The sequence below is a fragment of the Bubalus kerabau genome, chromosome 16 (genome assembly GCF_029407905.1).
Source record: "Bubalus kerabau isolate K-KA32 ecotype Philippines breed swamp buffalo chromosome 16, PCC_UOA_SB_1v2, whole genome shotgun sequence".
NCBI classification, from domain to species: Eukaryota; Metazoa; Chordata; class Mammalia; order Artiodactyla; family Bovidae; genus Bubalus; species Bubalus kerabau.
The window spans coordinates 16,587,245-16,611,494 of record NC_073639.1 but is presented as its reverse complement, the minus strand read 5'-3'; the positions used below and the strand labels follow the sequence as shown (position 1 = coordinate 16,611,494).

The 24,250-nt window shown below is 41.7% G+C and overlaps 1 protein-coding gene across 1 annotated transcript in view; it reads right to left on the bottom strand.

Annotated features, from left to right (window-relative positions):
* Positions 1 to 16,753: 16,753 nt before the first annotated feature.
* ZNF827 (zinc finger protein 827) overlaps positions 16,754 to 24,250 on the bottom strand; it is a 135,473-nt gene continuing 127,976 nt past the window's right edge. The window contains exon 9 of the mRNA XM_055550805.1: positions 16,754 to 16,800. Coding sequence (XP_055406780.1) covers positions 16,754 to 16,800 — 47 coding nt within the window. The remainder of the gene's footprint in view (positions 16,801 to 24,250) is intronic.

Sequence of the window (24,250 nt, the reverse complement as noted above, 5' to 3'; positions counted from 1 at the left end):
AACCCATTCCAGCAGTCTTGCCTGGAGAATCCCTATGGACAAAGGAACCTGGTAGGCTACAGTCTACAGTCCACAGGGTCACAAAGAGTTGGACACGACTGAGCGACTAAGCACAGCACACACTATATGCAGATAAAATGACCTGCTCAATGCAGCAATAAACTCCAATGTGAACCATTCCCTGGGTCTCAGTGTCTGTCCATTCAAAAGGGTCCTCTATAGCCAATGTCTTCTTTATCTTGTTAAATCAAAAAGGATGCAACAATTTAATTCCACAGGGTTGAAAACTTGCCATCTGCAACCATGGAGGGAAGAGCCTCTTACTTCATTTCCCAGTTTCATGATTGGCTTGAAAGGAGATTCTTTATTCTTTGAAGCGGAGGGCTGCTTAAGAATAAACGTTCCAAAAATAAATATGGATACATGCAGATACACAGATAGGTTTTCACTTGTCTGTGCAAACAATATCTCTGGAGGGATGCCCATGGAAGTGGTAACACTGTTGAGTGGTGGAGAAGGGGGAAGTCGGGGAGGAGGGGGTATGGTCAGGGGCAGGGAATCGTGAACCGGCGGTGGGGAGAAGGGTGGCGGAGGTACTTATTTCATCACTTTCAAGTTGAATTTCTAACCAACTCTGAACATTTAATATCATGTCTCCCTGTACCCCTTAACACCTGCGCAAGAAATATGGCAGCAGCAATAATCAAACTTACTACTGAGAGTTAACAATGCATTGGGCACTCTCTGTGAAGTACGTGAAATAAATTGTATCATGGGCATCTCCCAACAGCTACTGTGGTAGGTACTGTCCCCCTTTCACAGATACTAAACCAAGCCACACATACAAAGGGCATCCTCCCAAGGGACGTGCCAAGTCAGAAGCAAGGTCAAAGGCAGGCACCCAGTTATGTTTTATTAAGAATTTTGGTCTTTTAGGGGCAGTAGCCCTGAGTCACACAATTCTTGGACGACATTTGCAATAATTATTAATCAATGGAACCGTTATATAATGTTTCAAAATGAAAATTAGAGGTCTTGAAGAGTCTCCCACAAACAACCCATATATGGCTCAAGAGAGAATATGCCAGGTTATTATCTCTGTACTAAATAACAGAGACCCCACAGAACAAAGTACAGATCCTGCTCTTAAAGGCAAACTCTTTGCCTTTAGGCAAAATTATTGCAGAAAGCTTCACATTTGACCTTTACAGTCATTCCATATACCGCTTGGATATAATAATAGCCGGAGGATTATCTTCCTATCAAGTTACAACGGTTCACCTGGTCACTTACATGAGTCTTAGGCTTCTTTCAAGTTGGCCAGAGAGGTTTGTAAAGTCCCTGAACTTTAAGAGATTCGCGGCCTGCATGAGCTTTCTGAAACCGCCCTCTCCCAGTCCCGTCAACAAATGCTGCACCCCAGGAAAAGTTATTGTCCCCCTTTTCTCTGGAGCTTGTCCGCCAGGAATACTAGTAGCCCGCATTCGCACGTGTTCCTTCTATGATTTTCTGTTTCCCGTATTTATTTTAAAAAGAAAAAGAGTGGGAGCTTTCTTCTAGGGCTTGTTTCTTTCAGTCCTGAATAATTTTTTAAGCCTTATACTGCACTATATTGATCTTTAAGAGATCCAAGCTCCTGTAGCAGAAATGGAAATGATTTATTCTGGAAAGTCTCACTGTAGGGCTGTTAAACCCACATGCTATCCGAATATTTAAAGCTTTAGCCAGCCTAGGAAATGTTTTGATATGGGTCAGTCTAAATAACTTACATTTCCATGTGATGGTGTGAAACTGTTTTCTTTATCATTTGGTGGCTGAAACAGTTAAGTATTGCTATAATTAGTCACCATCATTCTCTTTCACTGAGTTTGAGAATAAATGGAGGTAGAATCATCCATTAAATTCTAAACGATCCTTTAGTTTTGGTTGTGCTGGGTCTTTGCTGCTGCATGGGCTTTTCTATAGTTGCGGTGCCTGGCCTTCTCAGCGCGGTGGCTTTTCTTGCTGTGGAGCATGCGCGCTAGGGCGCTTGGGCGTCAGTATTTGTAGCCTGTGGGCTCAATAGTTGTTGCAGCTCCCGGACTCTAGGCAAAAGCTCGGCAGTTTGTGGTGCGTGGGCTTAGTTGCTTCGAGGACTGTGAGATTTTCCTGGTCCAGGGATCAAACCCACATCTCCTGTATTGGCAGGTGAATTCTTTACCACTGAGCCACCAGGGAAGTCCTCCATTAAACCTTCTGTTGTAAGAAACAAAGGGACTTTGAGAAGAAAATCGAGACAAAAGGTTTGTTTACTGGAATATGGCTGTCCCACTAACTTCATATTCACATCAGAGTATGTTACAACCTACAGAAAATATACCCTGTAATGTGCAATTCATTCATTTCATGGAGAGGTTAAAATACCAACCTACTTTCAAAATTTATACTAGTAAAAAGAAATGACCTAACAAAGGATATTTATGGTTTGGGGGCCAAACTATATGATCACCCACACAGGATTTTCTCTAATACACCCACAGGTAGGTCAGGTACATTTGCCGCTTTAAAAATGTTCTAACCTTGGTTTTAGTGACCTGTGCAGAATTCAGGGAAGGATATCTTCTCTAAGATAATAAAATCTGAAATACTGTAGAAAGGATAACAATTACTTTCATGTGTAGATCTTCTGAGCTGCAATGTTTTCACTATGGCTTCTTAAATTCCTTTACTGAAGAGTAAAGAAAGAATTGAGTTTAATGAAATTTGTTGGGTCAAAGCAGAAATCTCATATCTGTAGAGAAATCAACAGGCAGTTGACAAAGCAGCTGGATCAAAGCAACTATACTCCAATAAAAATTAATTAAAAAAAAAAAGCAACTGGAACATCAGTTGTCTAGCCTGAATTTCTAGCTTGTCTACCAACTTGACTTGGACATAAAGTGCTGGCAATCCACTGGTTCATGAGTTGGCTCAAGCTCACGTCAATCCTGATTTAGCTTTATTTTTATTTCAAATCAAACCCCACGTTTTGATAACTTTATTGGAAGTGGGAGCTACAACTCAAAATTAGATCAAAGCAACAAATCTTTATCGGGATTTCAAAACCAAAGGAAATCAACAGACATGTATGTGTTTGATAAGTTAAGGCTCAAATCATTGCATAAGAAATCAGTACAGGAGTCCCCCACAGTGATAACAATGTTTAGAGCTCTTAGTAGGTCACGTTGGTGTGCACTGTTCTGACTGCCTCATGTGTATGACTTCACCAATCTTCACCACAACCCTATGAGTGCTAAGTCGCTTCAGTCATGTCTGATCCTTTGCAACCTTAAGGACTGCAGCCCACCAGGCTCCTCTGTCCATGGAAATCTCCAGTCAAGAAGATTGGAGTGATCCCTTCCTCCAGGAGATCTTCCCAACCCAGGGATGGAATTCGAGTCTCTTATGTCTCCTGCACTGGCAGGTAGATTCTTTACCACTAGCGCCACCGAGAAGATGAATAAGCCTATAAGTTACATATTATTACCATCAACAATTTACAAAGGAGGAAATCCAGGCACAGAGAGTGGAAGAAAGCTTGAACTAAGATCTGAACCCAGGTGGATCAGCTTCTGAGCTAGAAATGCCCTAAGAGTGATTTAGGATTAACGTAATAGAGTGAAACAACAAACCATTGTGGACATCATCAGAGTCTGTGCCCTCTGTCCTGACCAAAGGCCATCTGGAATTATTAAACAGTCTTCGGACTCCTTGACCTTAAATTAACCACAGACAAGACATTTGAGGCAGAGGCTGCTACTGGCCTCTTACCTGCATGCTTTTCTTCTTCCTTAATCAAGGAACCCCTGAGGTCTTGCTGGGCACATGTCTGCTGACCAAAAAACACTGTCAGTATCCCTAACAGCTAGACATAGCCATGTGACCAGGTTCTGGACAGTGGGATGAGCAGAAGTGATATGCACAACCTTTAGGTAATACCCTTAAAATGAGGGCCATGCCCTGGACTTCCTTCTTCCCTTCCTGCTGTTCAGATTGTGGACATGACGATGGGAGACTGAGCAGCCGCCCTGGATGGTAACATGGAAGTTGTATGCTAAGGCTGGTAGAACAAGATAGGAAAAGTCTGGGTACCCTGGGGCCAACACATCAGCCCCAGATGGTTCACACTCTGGCTGCCATAGCAGAGAGAAATACACTTCTACCTTATTTAAGCCACTGTTATTTTGGCATTTTTTATAGCCATCAAAACTGTATCCTAACTAATATATGTAATTTTTTTTTTTTTTTTATCATTTAGGCTTCCCAGGTGGTGAGGTTGCTAAAGATGCAAAGGACAAAAGAGATGCGGGTTCGATCCCCGGGATGGAAAAACACCCTGGAGTAGGAAATGGCAACTCACTCCAGTATTCTTGCCTGGAGAATCGCATGGACAGAAGAGCCTGGCAGGTTACAGTCCATGAGAGTCTGTAGAGTCTCACAGCAGCAGAGAGTCAGACACGCGTGAGCACAGACACACACAGAGCTGCTTTACAGGGGATAATGCATCTTCTCCATTTCCTGGGATTTTAATACTTCATGAGCAGGGCTCTGTTCACGTTTGACGCTTGTCTTTCAGGCCACGTTGCACTCAAATAGTGTCGCCATTGCCTAGTCGTTTATGACGAAACAAGTACAAGCGTTAATGGAGCTATTAAATAACAAAACTCTAGCTTAGAAACTTGAAAAATTTCCAGAGGTCTGTGTTTATCCACAGGTGAAGCAGTACCATTTAATTGGTATATCTGGTCTACGACTTTCAGTTTTCAAAATGCCCTTTAGATACACCTGCCAACACCTAAGGTGGGATTTCTCAAGCTCAGCACTATTGACATCTGGCCCAGAAAAATTCTTTGTTGTTGGGTCTGTTCTGTGTGTTGCAGGATATTTAATAGCATCCCTGGCTTCTAGCTAATAGGTGCCAGTGGTACCTGCCTCTAGTCATGGCGATTAAAAATATCACCAGACGCTCCTAAATGTCTCCCGAGGGGGCAAATCACCCCCAGCTGAGAACCATACATCTCATATATAACCTGCCTACGTTGCAGATTTTGAGGAAGCAGACTGTGACTATTTAAATTCTAGCAGGAACACAGGCAGGTAGGTCCTTAACACATCTTCAACGAGAGTGGTGCCCTGGTGATTACCGGGGGCAAGGAGCATGAGCCAATTCTTATTTTTTGAATTAAGAAGTTCAACTGAGCTTTCAAGAAGAAAATTCACAAGGTAGTAAAAAAAAGTCACAGGCATAATTCCAAGCACATTGAACTATTAGCCCAACTTTCTCTATCCAAGGTTAAGATGGAGATAATTGCCTATGTGAAGTTAAAAAAAAATCTTCCAGATCTGAATAGGATTCTTTTGTATAAACTCCAATGTTAGAAGAAAATTTGACCCTCTCAGAATAGACAGCGTTACCCTATTAAACTTTCAATTCCTTTAGCCTTTCTATATCTCTGGCACTATATTTTCAGACATTTGGATATTACATATGTGCAATAAGTGAGAATCATTATCTTCAAATATGTAAACATTTTAAACCCCATCAGGCAAGTTCTTCTACTCTGATAGCCTTCACATTACTTAGCATTATGAGTCTACTTATTTTATTTTTTACTGGGGTATAGTTGATTTACAATGTTGTGTTAATTTCAGGTGTACAGCAAAGTGATTCAGATATACATACCTGTATCTATTCTCTTTCAGATTCTTTTCCCTTATAGGTTATTACAAAATATTGAGTATAGTTCCCGGTGCTACACAATAGATGACAAATGGAAATATTTTATGTTCCATGGGATCAACTCATTCAAAGCAAATAATATCTTCAAAATCTCTTTCCCATTGAAGAGAGTGGGGAATAAGTACACTGTAATAAAATACATCTGGCCTGTCACCTTCCTGAGATGGGACTTTGGGGGTGAGGTGAGGAAAAGGCTGTCACCTTACATTTCTTTCAGATCACTGCACGCATTGGGAAGGTACCCAGTACCTTTGGCATAATTGATGATTGTCAGGGCGTGGGAAGCCAATCAATTTGATGTTCATTGTCATCAACACAGCAGAAGTACTAACCCAAGGGTGGGATGAAATTTCCTTGTTAAATTGAGAGAATTCTCTCTTTGCTGATTCCTGGAGTGGGTAGAATCCAGGACATATCTTTTTCTCCCTTTAATACACATGCTTTAAAAAGCTTAGCTGATTATTATAATCCATCATTTCCAGCAACTGAAAAACTTCGATTATTTCAATCTGAGCATTTTAAAATTAACATTAATGTTGGTGGTGGTGCTGGGCAGGGGGATGGTGGAGGGGAAAGGCAGGAAAGGTGATCTTCTATTCATAGGAAGAGATTATTTTTGAAAATGGGAATTAGAAGCAACAAACTGGAAAGATGGGGTTCATTCAACCCCTGTTTAATACACTGACTAAGAATCAAGGTTGGACATTGTCAAAGCTACTTACACCCAAGAAGGTGCAAAACCGAAGACTAGTTTCAGATTGCAATGATTCAATTCAGTTAATGGCTAAATGCAGAATTAATTTTTTTCTTCTTTTTCCTCCTATGTGGGTTCACTTTACCATTATTTTAAATATTTGGAAAGCAATTTAGAGACATTTGTTCTTCCATGACATTCACTCAGATGTAAAACATCATTACTTTCTCGTTCCTCTTGAGATACAAACCCCAATAGTGCGAGACCGCTCTGGGAAAGGTTTGGTTCCTCTTCTGTTTTGTTTGTTTTTAGTACAGCGGGGCACAGCTTCAGAGGTCTGGTTCAGGGGTGATTCAATCATCTCAATAGGATGGGAGTTTGGATCTGCAAAGCGTTTGGCACAAACCAGCCTGCTGAGTCAAGACCAAAGCAGTTGGCACCAAGCTGACAGTTCTTGGGTTTGCCAGCAGGGAACTCAAAGCCTACCCTCCAGGTACGCTTGTCGGTTAGTCCAGTGATGATTAGATTGCTGGGTGTGACCTGGCTGATCATGAAATGAACTGGGCTCAAGCAGCACCTTTTTTTAAAGGTGAAATAAAATAGGGTAGACTAGAAAACATCAGGGAGAGGGCAATGGCGACCCGCTCCAGTACTCTTGCCTGGAGACTCCCATGGACGGAAGGGCCTGGTGGGCTGCAGTCCACGGGGTCGCGGGGAGTTGGACACAACTGGGCGACTTCACTTTCACTTTTTACTTTCACACATTGGAGAAGGAGATGGCAACCCACTCCAGTGTTCTTGCCTGGAGAATCCCAGGGACGGGGGAGCCTGGTAGGCTGCCGTCTACGGGGTTGCAGAGTCGGACACGACTGAAGCGACTTAGCAGCAGCAGCAGAAAAGATCAGACACGATATATGGTGAAGACTGTTTCATTTACCTATCTTAATCCATTAACCAACCTACCACTCCATATTTTACACTGTCATTTAACACACACATATACATACACAAACACATGAAATTTACCCTGGGTTTTTGTCCAAAAGTTTGAAAGTCACCGACTCAGTACGTGGTTTCACCTACTTTGTTATGATAAGGTATTTTTAAGAGTCCACGTCTATCAAAACCATTACATAAAATGACTGCAACTTATCTTTCTCCTCGTGCAGATTTTAAACGCTGTTTGGAGGGCTTCCCTGGTGGCTCAGTGGTAAAGAGGCCACTGGCCAGCGCAGGTGGGAGACACAGGCTCAATCCCTGACCCAGGAGGAACCCAGGCCGTGGGGCAACTAAGCCTGTGCGTCACAACTTCTAAGACTGCACTTCAGAGCCTGGGAGCCCAAAGCTGCTGAAGCTGGCATGCCAAGCTGGCATGCCCTAGAGCCTGTGCTCGGCAACAAGAGGAGGCACCACAACGAGAAGTCCACGCTCAGCAACTAGCAAGCAGCCCCTGCTGCCACAACTAGAGAAAAGCCCAAGGAGCAAGAGACCCAGCACAACCAAAAATGATAAATAAAAAAGCCCCAAATGCTTTATTTAAAAATCTTTTTCATATTACCCATCTGAGCAATTTGGGGGTGGGGGAAAGAGCCCAAGCTGGTTACCATCTTCAAGAGGGTAAGAAAATCACTTCTTTGCTGGCAGGGTAGCATTGGGATCCCTCTCATTCTTCCATTGAGCAAATAAAGGCGGTCATGCTGGAATCCAGCTGTTTGCAAAAGGCTTTAGAAAGTGCGATGGCCCTAATCTGAGAGGAGTTAATAGCATCATCGTGAGAACGCCAACCCGTACAAGCTGACTTATGAGACTTCTCTGTCCTCATCTTCCGAGAAGAGAGAAGTTCCTCCAGTTGATCAAAGAATCCTTATGAAACAGTATATACAACTCCCCAAGATTCCAAGACTGTAATAGAGTCAGCAGTATCATTTACCTTGAGCCAGTAATGATTTCCCAAAGGTCTTACTACAGGTTTATCCCAGCTCCCTGGTAAAATGAAAATGACTTAACTGCCTTCACCGTGCTAAGCACACAGGAACATCCCTGTCGGGTTATTGATACCAAAATAAAACACAACACAAAACCCAGTTTCTCAAAACGGACGTAGATTTCCTCAAATTAATTTTTCTTTGTTATTCTTTGTTCTAACACATGATGTGCTACCCTGAAGAGAGGCCACTATTGCTAGGAACAATGAATCAATTAAGGACTTTCTAACTATAAAGTCTCTTAAGTGGACATTTCTATTTAAAATAGCAAAGTCTGCAAGTTATACAGAGAAAGACAAATACTGTATGATTTAACGTTTATGTGGAATCTAAAAAATACAACAAACTAGTGAATATAACAAAAAAAGAAGCAGACTCACAGATGTTACCAGTGGCAGAGTGGAGGGGCAATCTAGGTGGAGAGGGGATTAAGAGGCATAAACTATTAGGTATAAAATAAGCTACCAAGACAACCTAGAGGGGCCTGATGGGGAGGAAGTGGGAGGGACGTTCACATGGGAGGGGACATGGGTTAACCCACAGCCGATACATGTTGATGTCTGGCAGAAACCAACACAACACTATAAGGCAATTATCCTTCAATTAAAAATAAATAAAAAATTTTAAAAAGATATATTATAAAACACAGGGAATATACCCAATATTTTATAATAACTATAAACAGAATATAACCTTTAAAACTTGTGAATCTCTGTGCTGTATACCTGTAAGTTACACATTAATATGGTACAGCTATACTTCAATTAAAAAAACATTAAAGAAAAGCAAAATAGCAAGGCCCTTTTAGAGATTTTTGACCAGTTTTGTTCTCACACACCAAAAGAAAATGAACACACACTCACTCACAAGTGAAAATGGATGTAAATGGACTGCTTATAAAGGTTTCTCCTTTTCCACCCCCAACCCTTCCCCCAGTGAATTCTGAAGCTTGCATCACCCCTGAGGAAACTAATTCAGACTCACTCTCCAACTTGATATTAAGTAGTCAACCTAACAGCTTGCCAGCAAGGAATGGGCTGCTTCTTTATCACTGAGTCATATTATCTCATTCCCTATCTCAGCAAACGGGCTCTGAATGGCTTGGCTGAAAAATGATATGGTAACAGGTCTAATCTAGAGAACTCCCTGCTTTATTCTGGTGGCTGGAAAGAACTTAAAACAAAAATTTAGCCAATGTATTTACAGTATGCGAGTCTTGAAAAGTCTATGAAAAATCTCCATTTCCTAAGATATTACGGATGACACTAAAATATTGTTAAAAGGGGATTTCAGCAACTGAGGATTGTTGGAAATCAGGGGGCAGAGGTACATATTTAGCTGGAAGGTCATCTTGAACCTGAGTTTTTGATGGGTTAGTACTTGGTTGTATGTCTAATAAATTTCTTATTAAGTGCTATTTCCATGAATGGGGAAAGGCACCCTCCCCCACCACACCCCTGGTAATCCAGTGGTGAAGAATCTGTCTGCCAATGCTGGGGACGCGGGTTCGATCCCTGGTTGGGGAACTAAGATCCCACATGCCATGGGGTAACTAAGCTTGCATGCCAAAACTACAGAGTCAGAGTTGCACTATTAGACAGCCCGAGCACCTCAACAAAGAGCAACTTAAAATCCCACCTACTGCAACTAAGATCAGATGCAGCAAAAGAGATAAACAAAATTTTCCAAAAAAAAAAAATCATATTATGTCTAAGCACATATGACCTCTTCTGATCATCAGTAATGCACGTAGATTGGCTTCCCTCATAGCTCAGTCAGTAAAGAATATGCCTGCAATGCAGGAGACCCAGGTTTAATTCCTGGGTTGGGAAGATCCCCTGGAGAAGGGACTGGCAGCCCACTCCAGTATTCTTGCCTGGAGAATCCCATGGACGGAGGAGCCTGGGGGGCTACAGTCCACGCGGTCACAAGAGGCAGACACGACTTAGTGACTACGCCACCACCACCAATGCATGTAGGGAACAGATATTTAGGCGTTCCGTGGTAAATAACGGATGTCATTGTTTTACACAATATAATTTGGTATAACATTTGGAAAGAGCCATCATTAGTGGTTTTACGACTGTAAATCAGGTCTCCAATGGCAGAACTGGCAAAAAACGCATATACAATAGCCTCTAGGCATGCTTTGTGAGCGTCTGTTAGAGTAATTTGCAGTTTTATTGGTGAATTCATAGTTCCCTGACATAGCTCTTTATGAATAATGCTGGAGAAATTCTTGGATGTATGAAGGCACTCTCTTGTCTACAATGAATTCTAAATAATACAAAAATCTAAATAATAGATTTGTCTTGTCATTTTGTTTTAAAAATTATGGTTTCAAAGTCTGTAACTTTCCAAGCTTTTTTATTATTGAATTTTGTAGACTTTTCTCCATAAATACTCAGTTTGCTATCTTGATAGTCATTTTTAACTGATTAAGGAAAAAAAAATTGAACTAGGTACAATAAAACAAAATATTAACCCTCTTTTTTATTTTTTATATTAACATTTAAAATTTTAATTATTACTTTTTATTGAAGTATAGTTGATTTACAGTATCATGTTAGTTTCAGGTATACAGTACAGTGACTCGGTTTTATCCATGTGCGTGCATCTGTATCTCTCTCTCTCACACACACACACACACACACACATATTCTTTCCAAGATTCTTTTCCTTACAGGTTATTACAAAATATTAAGTACAGTTCCCAGTGAGATATAATCCCTCTTTCATAACTTAATAGTAAGAAAAATTAAATGAGATAAATATTGGGCAACGCTCAGCACCACTAATTAATTATAACAGCGATGTGCACAGACTTCATCCAAAAGGATACCCAGCAAATTAACTTTCTCTGACTCTCCTATCATTATTCAGGGCCTCTCTGTTTCCATTAAGCCTTTCAGGGGACTTTATTAAGCCTTTAAAGATTAAACAAGAGTGAGTCAGATTAACTTTTTAAAATGGAAGTGAGATTCTGCATTTCTCGGCTCAAAACATTCCCGTGGTTCCCGAGATACTTGCAGGAAAGGCCCAGCCCTAGTGAGTCTCCTCCAAGCTCTGTAGGCTCTCCCCCTGCCGCCCCTCCAGCCGCCTCTCTTCCTGCTGCCCCCTCCTGGAGCCAAGCCCAACCTCACCTCAGGGCCTTGTAGCAATTGATCCCTTTACCCAGAACTGTACCTTCTTAGGGGGAACTTTCTCTGACCATCCTACCTTTGATGGCCTCTTCCCAACCCCCCTTACCTAACAGTTTAGTTTTTTCAAGATGTTATTCAATAGTATAGAAAGAAAATTATATATTCCATAAAATATGTTACACATTTTAATAATGCTATTATATATGTGAGTGTATATAATCATTTGTGTATGACCTGTTTCTCTCTCTAGAATGTAAACCCCATAATGACAGGGACCTTGTTCTGTTCACTGCTATTCTCTGGACCTAAACAAGTACTCAGTGTATCACAGCTGCTCCATAAGTGTTTGTTGAATGAATAAACTTTCTTCTCACCTGAGGGGTACATAAAACTCCTAATAGCTTCTCAGATGCTCATCAAATACTTAATGCTACTCAGGCCCTTTTATATTTAATCCCCATTTCATAGCATCTCAGCGTCCTCTGACACTGATGGAGAAGAATGAAAATAATCTAAGGGCTGGTGAATCTGTCTGTAGCCACAAAAATTGTTTTTCTAATTGACCTCTTCTGTTGGGAAACTAAATAGATGCAACAACAATGTGAATGTTCATTCTACTCCTTGATAAAACTACTGAAAACATTCTCCATCAGCAGCTATTATTTTATTAATTATATCTAAGTGAATGATACCCTCTTCCCTGGTGGCTCAGAGGTTAAAGTGTCTGCCTGCAATGCGGGAGACCTGGGTTCGATCCCTGGGTCAGGAAGATTCCACTGGAGAAGGAAATAGCAACCCACTCCAGTATTCTTGCCTGGAGAAACCCATGGACAGAGGAGCCTGGTGGGCTACAGTCCATGGGGTCGCAAAGAGTCGGACACGACTGAGCGACGTCACTTATATTTATTTAGATATAAGTAAAATACTATTTACTTAGATATTAGATATTTACTTAGGGACCAATAGTGAATGTAATAGAATACAGGGCCATTCCATTACACACTATTTTCAACAACCCAGTTGAATAAGACTGCTCCAACAGCTGGTGCTCTAAGATAAATTTAATTCATTAACCTCCCTTGCACAGTTAAAAATAAGTAACCAGCCTCAAACTTCCAGTCATTCCTTAAGTGAGCTTAGTACGTAGCCAAACTGAAATATGTACATATAAAGACTATGGCCATATTTCTATTTCATAAGGAAGATTTTATAGTTCTTTGTTAATAACTTACAGGATATGTAACTTAAAATTTTTGAAATGACTCTGCCAGTATTTGTTCATTGTAACACGAGATGTTTGGGAACTTTGTATGCAACCATGAGAATATTATGATGCAGCTCAAAGCATTATGAATCTTACCTTCCTCCCTTAACAACTTACTCACTCTAATAAATTTGATTTTTTTAATAAGCGTTCCATGCTCATTATAGAAAACTAGAAGAACACAGACAAATGGGGGAAAAAAACCCCAAACCATGACAGTTCCCATCATTACCCAAAGACAACTGCTATGAACATTTTGGTGAACTTTCATTTTATTCCTTTTTCATGTCCAAATGCCTTAAAAAAAAAAGACATTAATTACTATGAAAGGCTTGTAATCCAAGGCAAGTCTTAGTATGACACCAGCGATGATATTTTTAAAATACCACATTTTCGAGTGATAAAAGTAACAGTTGGGAGATAGACCGGAGTGCTTTAAAAATTAACATTTTTCATAAAAATGAAAAACAATTTGGCCAAAAATAGTGTCAAAAATAACTTTCACATACCGAAAGCATGCCTACATGTTAAAAGCATTTGCAAGAGTACACTTTTTTTTTTCCTGAGTAAAATTTTCCCCTGCTTTTCTTTTGGCAAGTACCTACACAGTACATACAAAATTAGTGAGCAAAAAAAGTAATTTGTATGAGTCATCTTGCCTTTAAGACAAAATAGTTACCTAAAATCCACATAACCCATTAATTCCTGCCTCCATACTCTAGCAAAGATTGACAACCAGAATTTGGACCTAGTCTTTTTTATTTTTTTAAATCATTCTACCCCTGGGCTACCTGACTCCCTAATTATTCTGTTTCCCATTCCTATTATAGAGCTCATTTCCTTGATAACCTCACCATTCCCTTTCCTGGGACTCATCCATTCATGAATATTCTAACTAAACATCCCTAAGCCTAATTCCATTCAAGTTAAAAGAGTAGCAACTCATCAGAAGGACTCATCTCTGGATACTTAAGGCAGGAAACTCAAATCTTGAGACGGATGAGTCATTTTGACTGGAAAGCCCTGGACGGGAAGAAGGTACCCAAGGGTACATGTCATAGAAGATGAGAAAATCATGAATGCCTAAGGTGCCAATCAGGGCAAGACTGGGTGGCATCCCTTTGTCTGAAGTACTCTGACATCTTAAGATAGGTTCTGTGTTCCAAACATCCCTTACAAGATTTTCCCCAACATTTTCATCTCTTCCAGCTGACAGTATCTCTGTTCACTTCAGTAGATCTACCATTTTTTTCTGGGATCCCATTTAAATGTGGTTCTGTTGACACTGATTGCCTCATCCAAAGCTCCAGGCATTATCTTCACGATAGAAACTTCCAAGTGGCGTCAAGTGTTCAGTACCAGAACAAACAACACAGATTCACCTTTGTTCAAATGATGTGTCTGATGATAAAAATAATGCATGCTTACTGCAAAAGCAAAAGTCCATAAAATATTAGTAAAAGTCATTTGAAAGTTTAATAACCCTGAGATGACAATGAACATGTCTACATCTATCCTTTCTGAGTTTTCCCCTATACACATACATGTTTACAGACCATGTATGCACGAAGATTTGTAACCCGATTTATATCCTCATGAATTGTATGAAACGCTCGATTAACTCTGGCATCTTGCTAGGGGAGTTCACCAAGGAAAGATGGCTAAGAATCACTGCTTTATGTGCATTTTTCTGAGTTCATTTAATCGAGACAGTATTAGGGATCCAAGCCATCATATGTGTAAACAATAAATTCTTAAAAAAAAAGTGATTTGAATACATAAGTATCTCTCTTTACTTTTTTTAACTTTAAAAAATTATAAATGCTAAAAAATAGAACAAAAGATATAAATTGAAAAATGAAAGCACACCTCTCACTATCCCTCTTCTCCCAATCTCAGTTATTTTCACTCCTTGTGGTAATTCATCACTGTTCAGAGTTCATACGTGGGGAGATTATGTCCACATATGCACGCATACTATGTGTACATGAAGTGTACCATGTCTTTTCTTAAGAAAAACACAAACGAGACTGTGTCAATCATGTTGTCTGTAGCTAGCTTTTAAAAATCTAACAATGTATCTTAGACATCTTTTCAAATTAAATTCTAAAAGATCTCCTTCATCCTTTTTTAATGGCTGTGGCATTTTCCGTCAAATATTCTATGGTTAATTTCACCAGTTTTCTGCCTATGGACACCTGATTTGTTTTCAGATCTTTATGCCAAAAGCACAGCCTTGTCCATATACCTTAGTGCTACTTGTTCAAGTCTGTTGGTAGATGAAAGTCTTAGAATGGCACATCAGGGTCCAAGTTCGTAAAATAACAGGGAACACTGTATTTCTCTGTAACATAGAAAATGCATTTCTTATTAACATAGAGAATGCATTTCTTATTGATGTGTTTAGTAGATTAATGTAAAACTTGCCTCATGTAAGTTCCACAGAGGCTCACAATAGAAAAGGAGAAGGAAAAGATAGGGATGAGACAGAATGCAAAGCACTTTGCTGTTGCTCAGTTGCTCAATGATGTCTAATTCTTTGCAACCCCATGGACTGTGGCACACAGGCTTCCCTGCCCTTCACCATCACCCGGAACTTGCTTAAACTCATGTCCATTGAGTCGATGATGCCATCCAACCATCTCTTCCTCTGTCAGCCCCTTCTCTTCCTGCCTTCGATCTTTCCCAGTATTAGGGTCTTTTCCAATGAGTCAGATCTTCGCATCAGGTAGCCAAAATATTGGAGCTTCAGCTTTAGCATCAATCCTTCCAATGAATATTCAGGATTGATTTCCTTTAGGATTGAGGGGTTTGATCTCCTTGCAGTCCAAGGGACTCTCAAGAGTCTTCTCCAACACCACAGTTCAAAAGCATCAATTCTTTGGTGCTTATTCTTTTTTATGGTCCAACTCTCACATCCATACATGACTATTGGAAAAACCAGAGCTTTGACTATGTGGACCTTTGTTGGCAAAGTAATGTCTCTGCTTTTTAATACACTGTCTAGAAATTGGAAAAGTTTTAGTTGATCAGTTGTGTCTGACTCTTTGCAACCCCATGGACTAGAGCCCACTACGATCTTCTGTCCATGGAGTTCTCCAGGCAAGAATACTAGAGTAGGTAGCCATTTCCTTTTCCAGGGGGTCTTCCTGACCCAGGGATTGAACCTAGTGGTCTCTTGCATTATAGGCAGATTCTTTACTGTCTGAACCACCAGGGAAGCCTAGGAGGAGACAAGTAACTGAGGGCAGAAACGGCTGTGTGTGTGTGTGGCAGGGGGAAGTGGGTGGGTGGGTGGGTGGGGGCATCTCCACCTCCGGGAGGCACATCTCAGCTGATTTTTGCAAAGGTGAGGAGGAAGGTGTAAGACTACGGAGGGTTGTAGCCTGACAGCGGTGGAAAACTGTTTCTCTCTTCAGGTGTAAGAAACAATTGGGGAAACATCAGAAAACTTGCAGGACATTTCCTAAGCAAGAGGAAAAAGCCATGGATCACTTTTTAATAATTTGAAAAAAAATATATTTCCTTTCCTTGGGCTGCCCACATTCCAAAGGGCTTCAGGCCTGAATTCAAATCTGACTTCACACACAGTTTCCCATTAGTATGAATGAGAGACTCCTATATGAACTTCTGCCTTATTTGAATCAAAATATAACACTGTCTCTCAATAAAATAATTAACTCGAAAAGAGAGGCTGATCTGATAAAGCAGTTGGCACATGGATGAGACAACAATTCTATTTGAAATAATTTCAAGCTTTGTGAGACTAATGACATAGGGAATTTTATGCCTGGGAAATTTTATTATTACACATGAAAATCAGTATTGGAGTTTCACATAAATTCCAGTGTTAGCCTTTCACATCAAACCATTGAGTGTTCTTGGACCTCCATCTTCCACTCTCTGCTCTCAGAAATGCTGCTCCCGAGTTTCTTTAGTGGCAGTCAGATCTATATCTAAGGTGAAAAAAGGAACACAAAGACCCTACAATCTTTCTCCTGTCAAGCTTAACCGTTTAATTCTAAGAAGAGAATTATGTCAGAGTAGGCACCCACATTAGCAAGAGAAACCAAACAGATTTGAAAAAAGGCTATATCACACACCTTACATCTATAAAGGGGTCCATTTTAACCTACAGCCAAAAACAGATCTGTGTCATAATCAAAGTCTTATTGGATTTCTCTTTAGAACATTTAACACTGTCTCTACAAACAACAGAATTTTTCCGTGCTATGCTTTCATCCAAGATTGATGAGCAGTTACACTTGGTGGTGGCTTCTGGGTGATGTCGTGGTCAACAGGTCAGCCTATGCCCACCAGGGAGTTTACTGCCAAGGGTAGAAGGCTGATGATTAAACAGGAAATTCTAAATATCCAAGGAAACCGAGTGGCACCTAATCCAGTTTTGGAGTGGAAGGGAATGATTTCCAAAGAATGCTGCTGCTGCTGCTACTGCTGCTAAGTCGCCTCAGTTGTGTCCGACTCTGTGCAACCCCATAGACGGCAGCCCACCAAGCTTCCCCGTCCCTGAGATTCTCCAGGCAAGAACACTGGAGAGGGTTGCCATTTCCTTCTCCAATGCGTGAAAGTGAAGTCACTCAGTCATGTCCGACTCCTAGTGACCCCATGGACTGCAGCCTCCCAGGCTCCCCCGTCCATGGGATTTCCAGGCAAGAGTGCTGGAGCGGGTCGCCAGTGCCTTCTGAGACTATTAAAAAACAAACAAACAAAAAAACAGCCTATAGCGAGAGACTTGCAAGTATCAGTTAGACTTTATCCCGAGAGCAATGGGAAGCCAGCAGGGTGGAGAGTGAGATGAAGAGATATGAAGAGATATGCCTTATGGCCGCAGGATGGGAGGACAGGAAGACCAACCAGAGGCCACCGCTGCAACCCAGAGGACTCATGATGGGAGATGTGAACAAGGTCACTGGCATTTGGGATAGAAAGGAAAATACTCGTTTAGGAGAAATGGAGGAGGAAGAATCACTGCAGGGTAACTGGCTGGAAATGGAGGATGGAGATGAGGCAATAACAGAAGATGATGCAGCAAATGCTGCAGTTCCCTCCTCCCCTCCCCGCCATCACCCAGGCTTCACCACTTCAGCACCCGAGGGGCTTCCTCTGGCCCCGGGAGTCTGCTCTGCCCTCCTGTGTGGTTGAGACCAGGGTGCTGGGGAGCTGACTCTCCCTGGAGCAGTGTGAATCCCAGCTCTCTCAGCCCCTCAGGCAAAAAATCCCTGAGGTGTGTCCTCCACAACTTCCCAGAGTCCCCCGGGACAAGAATCTCCGGGTGGTCCACCCAGGAAACCTGTCTGAGAAGGAACCCGGTGCTGGGTGTCTTCCTTTCCGACTGGCTTCCACACCCCTCTCCCAGGGTCTTCTGGTCTCGCTGCCTTAAAAAAAATTCTTGCACAAATATCTGTGTCAGGATCTGCTTCTGGAGGAAGCTGAACAAATGGTGTTTAACTTTAAACCTCCCATGGTTTGTGCCATGGGAAGATGGTGATGCTACTCTCTAGGCTAGGAAAGAAGACAGAGAAGAGGGTTTTCATCCATTGTCATTATTTGGGGAGGGGAGGGATGGAGGGGAGGAAAAACGATACATTTAACTGGGGACCTGTTGAGTCTAAAGAACTTGCAAGAACCCCTATGTGGGATGTCTCAATAGAACATGAGAGTGAGGCTGTGGGGCCTGGATTTCATGGGGCCAATGCAAAGACTACCCATACCTCTTCTGCTGCTGCTGCTAAGTCGCTTCAGTCGTGTCCGACTCTGTGCAACCCCATAGACGGCAGCCCACCAGGCTCCCCCGTCCCTGGGATTCTCCAGGCAAGAACACTGGAGTGGGTTGCCAGTTCCTTCTCCAATGCATGAAAGTGAAAAGTGAAAGTGAAGTCGCTCAGTCGTGTCCGACTCTTAGTGACCTCATGGACTGCAGCCTACCAGGCTCCTCAGTCCATGGAATTTCCAGGCAAGAGTACTGGAGTGGGGTGCCATTGCCTTCTCTGATACTCTCTTCTAGCTCACACCTTTCTTTCCTGGACGATAAATTGAGAACAGAAATGGTAAGAACTCTGCTAAAGGAAACACACTGCATCAGAGAGAACGGCCCCCAAATAAAGGCCCTGACTGTCATTCCAACAACTGCGTGGAGAAATGGCTGTGGCATGACGTGGGGTGGGGGGGAAGGGGGCGTCTCTTACCACGGCGAGGTCCCCATTTGGCCTGCATGTGGGAATATAGGATGGATCAGTTTAAATGAAAAATAGATAGTCTAGTTTGCAAGTGGAATGGCTTTTCTTTTTCTCTACCCTGGTTACCGGAGGGCAGTTGCTGCCATGCAAAGGAATAAACACAAAGAAGAAATTGCATGAAATGAGAATATGTATTTTTGATAGCAAAGCAATGGAAGAACGTATTGTATATACAGAAAAGGCCTTGTAGATTGAATTAGCCCGTCCCAAACTGAAGCCAGGGTCACCACATGGCAATTTTCAAACAAATACTCTCCATCGTCCATTACACATACGCGTGGATTTGACCTTTTATAGCACTATTCATTCTCCAAGCATCTCAATAGTCTTTGCAAAAACTAAAAACACAACCACGGGCACTGCATCGGTCTTATAAATGGCATGCAGAAAATTTTATGCTCTGCTCACAGGAAGATACGAGGCCAGGGCCAAAGTGTTCACAGCCCCAGGGGAAAAGCTGTACCTGAGAAATAAAGTTCTTAAACTGGGTTTTTTTCTTTGCCATGTAATAAACTTGTAATAGTTTATTATAAGATATTGAATATAGTTCCCTGTGCTATACAGTGAGTCCTCGTTGTTTATCTGTTTTATATACAGTAGTTAGTTTCTGCTAATCCCAAACTCCTAATTTATCCCTCCTGCCCCTTCCTTCCCTGGTAACCACAAGCTTGTTTAATTAGTCATTAAAAAAAAAAAGAAAGAAAGAATGCCATTGGCAGCAATATGGATGGACCTAGAGATTATCATGCTAAGTGAAGTAGGTCATACAGAGAAAGATAAATGTTGTATGCTATCCCTTATATATGAACTCATTTACAAAACGGAAAACTGGGTTTTAAAAGGGCTTTTGTATGTCACCATTTCCCACAAAGTACAAACACAAAAGTGTTGATGATTGTCTTCAATACCAAGTGACTCAACCCTAGTGCCATCTGGGCAAAGATAAAGGGATTTGGCCCAAAAACCACAGTGTTGTTTTCTTTTCCCCCTCTGTCTTTGTGGCTTCCATACACAGCTCAGGTGAGGCACTGAAGCTGGAAATAAATTTTTCCTTTGAAAAGGTTACCCCCCTCAAAAAAAGGGAGCCTCCCCTTCATATGTGAATACCACAACTGCTGGTCTGCTGAGATTGATTAGTTATATTTTTGAGAAGATTACCTTGGACACACAGCTGACTGTGGTTAAAGCAAGACCTTTCACTGCAAAAAAAATTTCAGTGGCGTCAACACCTCCTCTTTGGAATTCATCTACACTCTAAGACCAAATTAGGCTGCTAAGTCGCTTCAGTCGTGTCCGACTCTGTGCGACCCCATAGACGGCAGCCCACCAGGCTCCCCCATCCCTGGGATTCTCCAGGCAAGAACACTGGAGTGGGTTGCCATTTCCTTCTCCAATGCATGAAAGTGAAAAGTGAAAGTGAAGTCGCTCAGTCGTGTCCGACACTTAGCGACCCCATGGACTGCAGCCTACCAGGCTCCTCCATCCATGGGAGTTTCCAGGCAAGAGTACTGGAGTGGGGTGCCATTGCCTTCTCCCAAGACCAAACTAGGCTAGTGAGGGGCAAATGGGGCTAAGTGTGAGCACATTGTTTTTAGTCTCAAAAATCTAGACTTCCCAGGTGGTGCTAGTGGTAAAGAACCTGCCTGCCAATGTAGGAGATGTAAGAGATGTGGGTTCGAACCCTGGGTCAGGAAGATCCTGTGGAGAGGGAATGGCAATCCACTCCAGTATTCTTGCCTGGAGAATCCCATGGACAGAGGACCCTGGTGGGCTACAGTCCATAGACTCGCAAAGAGTCAGACACGACTGAAGCAACTTAGCACACAGGCAAGGTTATCTGGATCAGGAAGTTCCATAACAATGAAAACTTCTCCCTCTAGTAAACAGCTGGACAGACTACGTAGCTCATCGCAAGTACATCAATGAGATTCTATAAGCCCCACAGAACAGTTTCCCACCTTGAAACATTTTATGCGACAAATAGAGATATTCCTATAAACTAAAAGTGGTCTGATTGAAGGCAGCTGGCATCATCATCACTTTCATGTCTCTGAAGTGAAGGCACATTCCTACTGATGGTGTGGAGGTGGCCACATGGCATCGAGACCCATCTATTTGTGAATAAGCCAGTTAGCCCTAACACACGCAAACATAGTCATAAGTACACAGCCTGATGAATTTTCACAAAACTACCTATCATGTAAACAGCAGTCAGATCAAGAAATAAAACAACCAGCTTCCCAGAAGCTCCTCTTGTGCCCCCTTCTCAGTCACTACCACCCCCAATACTGTCTTTCAACAATTATGTTCAAACACTTGTTCCTTCCCCAACTCTTAGCAGAAGTGGTAGAATTTCTAGTTGACTAGACTGATGTTCCCCTGGACCAGCATATAGTTTTGGCTCTACAAAGAAAAATAAAGGAACCTGAGCTGAAGTTACAGTTCCACTGCAGGTGGCAGGATTTTTGAGGGGAAAAAAAAAAAAAGGGAGACGTGAAAGAAGCTTGAAGCTCCTATATTCTCTTTCTACTGGAACCTTAGTTAGGATTCTGATTCCCAGTTGAGAACTTTTTCTTTTGCATCCCTGACCAGATCACAACTCATTTCAGTTTTGTGTTTTATTTAACCAGAAGGTTTTAACCCAGTTTCACAAAACTATTTCCTATAGCTCAGACCATCCATGAAAGATTACTGAAAAGAAATATTGTTTCTTTACGTTTCTTGACCAAAAGAAACACTTCAAGTGATACTGATTACCAAAGTATTAAAGCAAGAAAGAAAAGAAGTGGAAGAGAAGAGGACAAAATTAGAATCATAGTAACAAACAGTACATTCTTATCTTGTCACTGCTTTGAAGTATCTTATTTAAAGGACCACTTTTTATTCCTGACTAAAAGAGGGCCATCCTTCACGTGTCAACTGGGAGTGTGTGTGGGCAAACACCGGAGAGGCGTGCTCCTGTGCTCACTGCTGGGGACGTGTTATCTGACTTAGGAGGCAGACTGACAGGGCAGCAAGGGAGAAGATGCACCGTGGAGTTCTGGGGCTGCCGCTCACCAACTGGATGACCTTGAACAGATAATTACAGGTATATCTCGCTTTATTGTGCTTCACAGATTCCAGTTTTTTTTTTAAAACAAATTGAAGGTTTGTGGCAACTTTGCATTGTCACATGATAGCATTTTTTAGCAATAATCTTTTAAATAAGGTATGTATACTGTTTTTTTTGTTTGTTTCTTTTTTTAATGGTTTCTCTAGTGGCTCAGACAGTAAAGAATCCACCTGCCAGTGCAGGAGACTCAGGTTTGATCCCTGGGTTGGAAAGGTTCCCTGGAGGAGGAAATGGCAACCCACTCTAGTATTCTTGCCTGGAGAATCCCAAGGACAGAGGAGCCTAGTGGCCTCAGTCTATGGGGTCACAAGGAGCTGGACACAGCTTAGCAACTAAACCACCACTACCCTCATACTATCTTTTAGAAATAATGCTACTGCATATTTAATAGACTACAGCACGGTATAAATGTAACTTTTATATACACCGAGAAACCAAAAAATGTGTGTGACTCACCTTAAGGTGCTATCTGCTTTATTGTGGTGGCCTAGAACTGAACCCACAAAACCCATAATCTCTCCGCAAAAGGTACAAACTTCCAGTTGTAAGATAAACAGGTTCTGGGGATGTACTGTACAACATGGTGACTGCAGTTAGCAATACTGTATTGCATATTTGGAAGGTTCTCAGTCACAAGAAAAACAGTTTGTAACAATGAAGTGATGGCTGTTAACTAGGCTTATTGTGGGGTTCATTCTGCAATATATATATATATAATATATATATATATACAGACACATATATATAAAATCATTAGGTTGTGCATCTTAACCTGTCAATTACATCTCAATAAAACAGGAGGAATGGTATGAAATCTCTCTGAACCTCCATTTACTTATCTGTAAGTTCAGCTTAATTCCTGCGTCTCAGGGATTCCCAAGTAGTGTGGTTGTAAAGAATCTGCCTGCCAATACAGGAGACACAGGAGACGCAGATTCGATCCCTGGGTTGGGAAGATCTCCCAGAGAAGGGAATGGCAACCCTCTCCAGTATTCTTGCCTGGAGAATCCCATAGACGGAGGAGCCTGGTGGGCTACAGTCCATGCGGTCACTGAGAGTCAGACACGGCTGAGTGCACCATGCCTATATCTCAATGGGTTGTTTTCAAAATTAAATGAGATGACACAGATCCTGGGCCTGACAATTTAGCAGGTCCTTGATTAACCATTAACTTCTTCCCCTGTACAGGACAAATTTGTTTAATAAAAAAGGAGCTTAAGCCACAAAATGATACACACCAACAACACCCCATGTTCTACTGTTTGTCCATGACTTAGTGTGAATTTTAAAAGAATCTGCTTTGTTTGAAAAGGGATTGAAGAAAACACTTTGCTGTAATCCAGAAAAGCTTGGTATGTCTCTCTCTCGAGAAAGGAGTTAGGAAATCTTAACATACGTATCTTTTAACCCACTCCCTGAGAGGTCCTTCCTATCTGGCCAGCAGCATGGCAGGCCATCACTTAGTTGCTGGTGGCATTCTAATGCAAGGCACCATTAATTTAGATTTCAGAAAATTACATATGACACGGTACAACTTGTATTAGATTGATGAGCAGAACAGAAAGAGGAAAATGGATCAAGAATTGGCCGGGGGACAAGGCAGACCATTCCAAATCCATCTTTTTATTTAACATCAAACCTGATTGGCATATCCAGTCTTGAACTAGATTTGCCCGTGTTCTTTACTGCTTGTTTGGATGACATAACCAATAACCAGAAAAAAAGAGTTTCTTTTTTCAAAGGGAAGTTAGCAAATGGTGGGGGAAGGGATTGACAAATACAATTGCTGATATGTTTTGCAGTGTCTGACTCCAAGCTCCACTCGAAATAACACACAGAAGCATCGGCGACCCCTAACACAGTGCAAGAATCCCATGGAGACCTGCATTTTCCTTTGCACCCACTCTGCTTGTGTTTTTGTTTTGTGGCTTAATACACAGCACGCATACTGTGACTCAAAACCATAATAAAACAGAACTGAAGCTCCACATTGCTGAAAAGCAGTGCTGGGATGTAAATCCTTCTAATAGCCTTTGC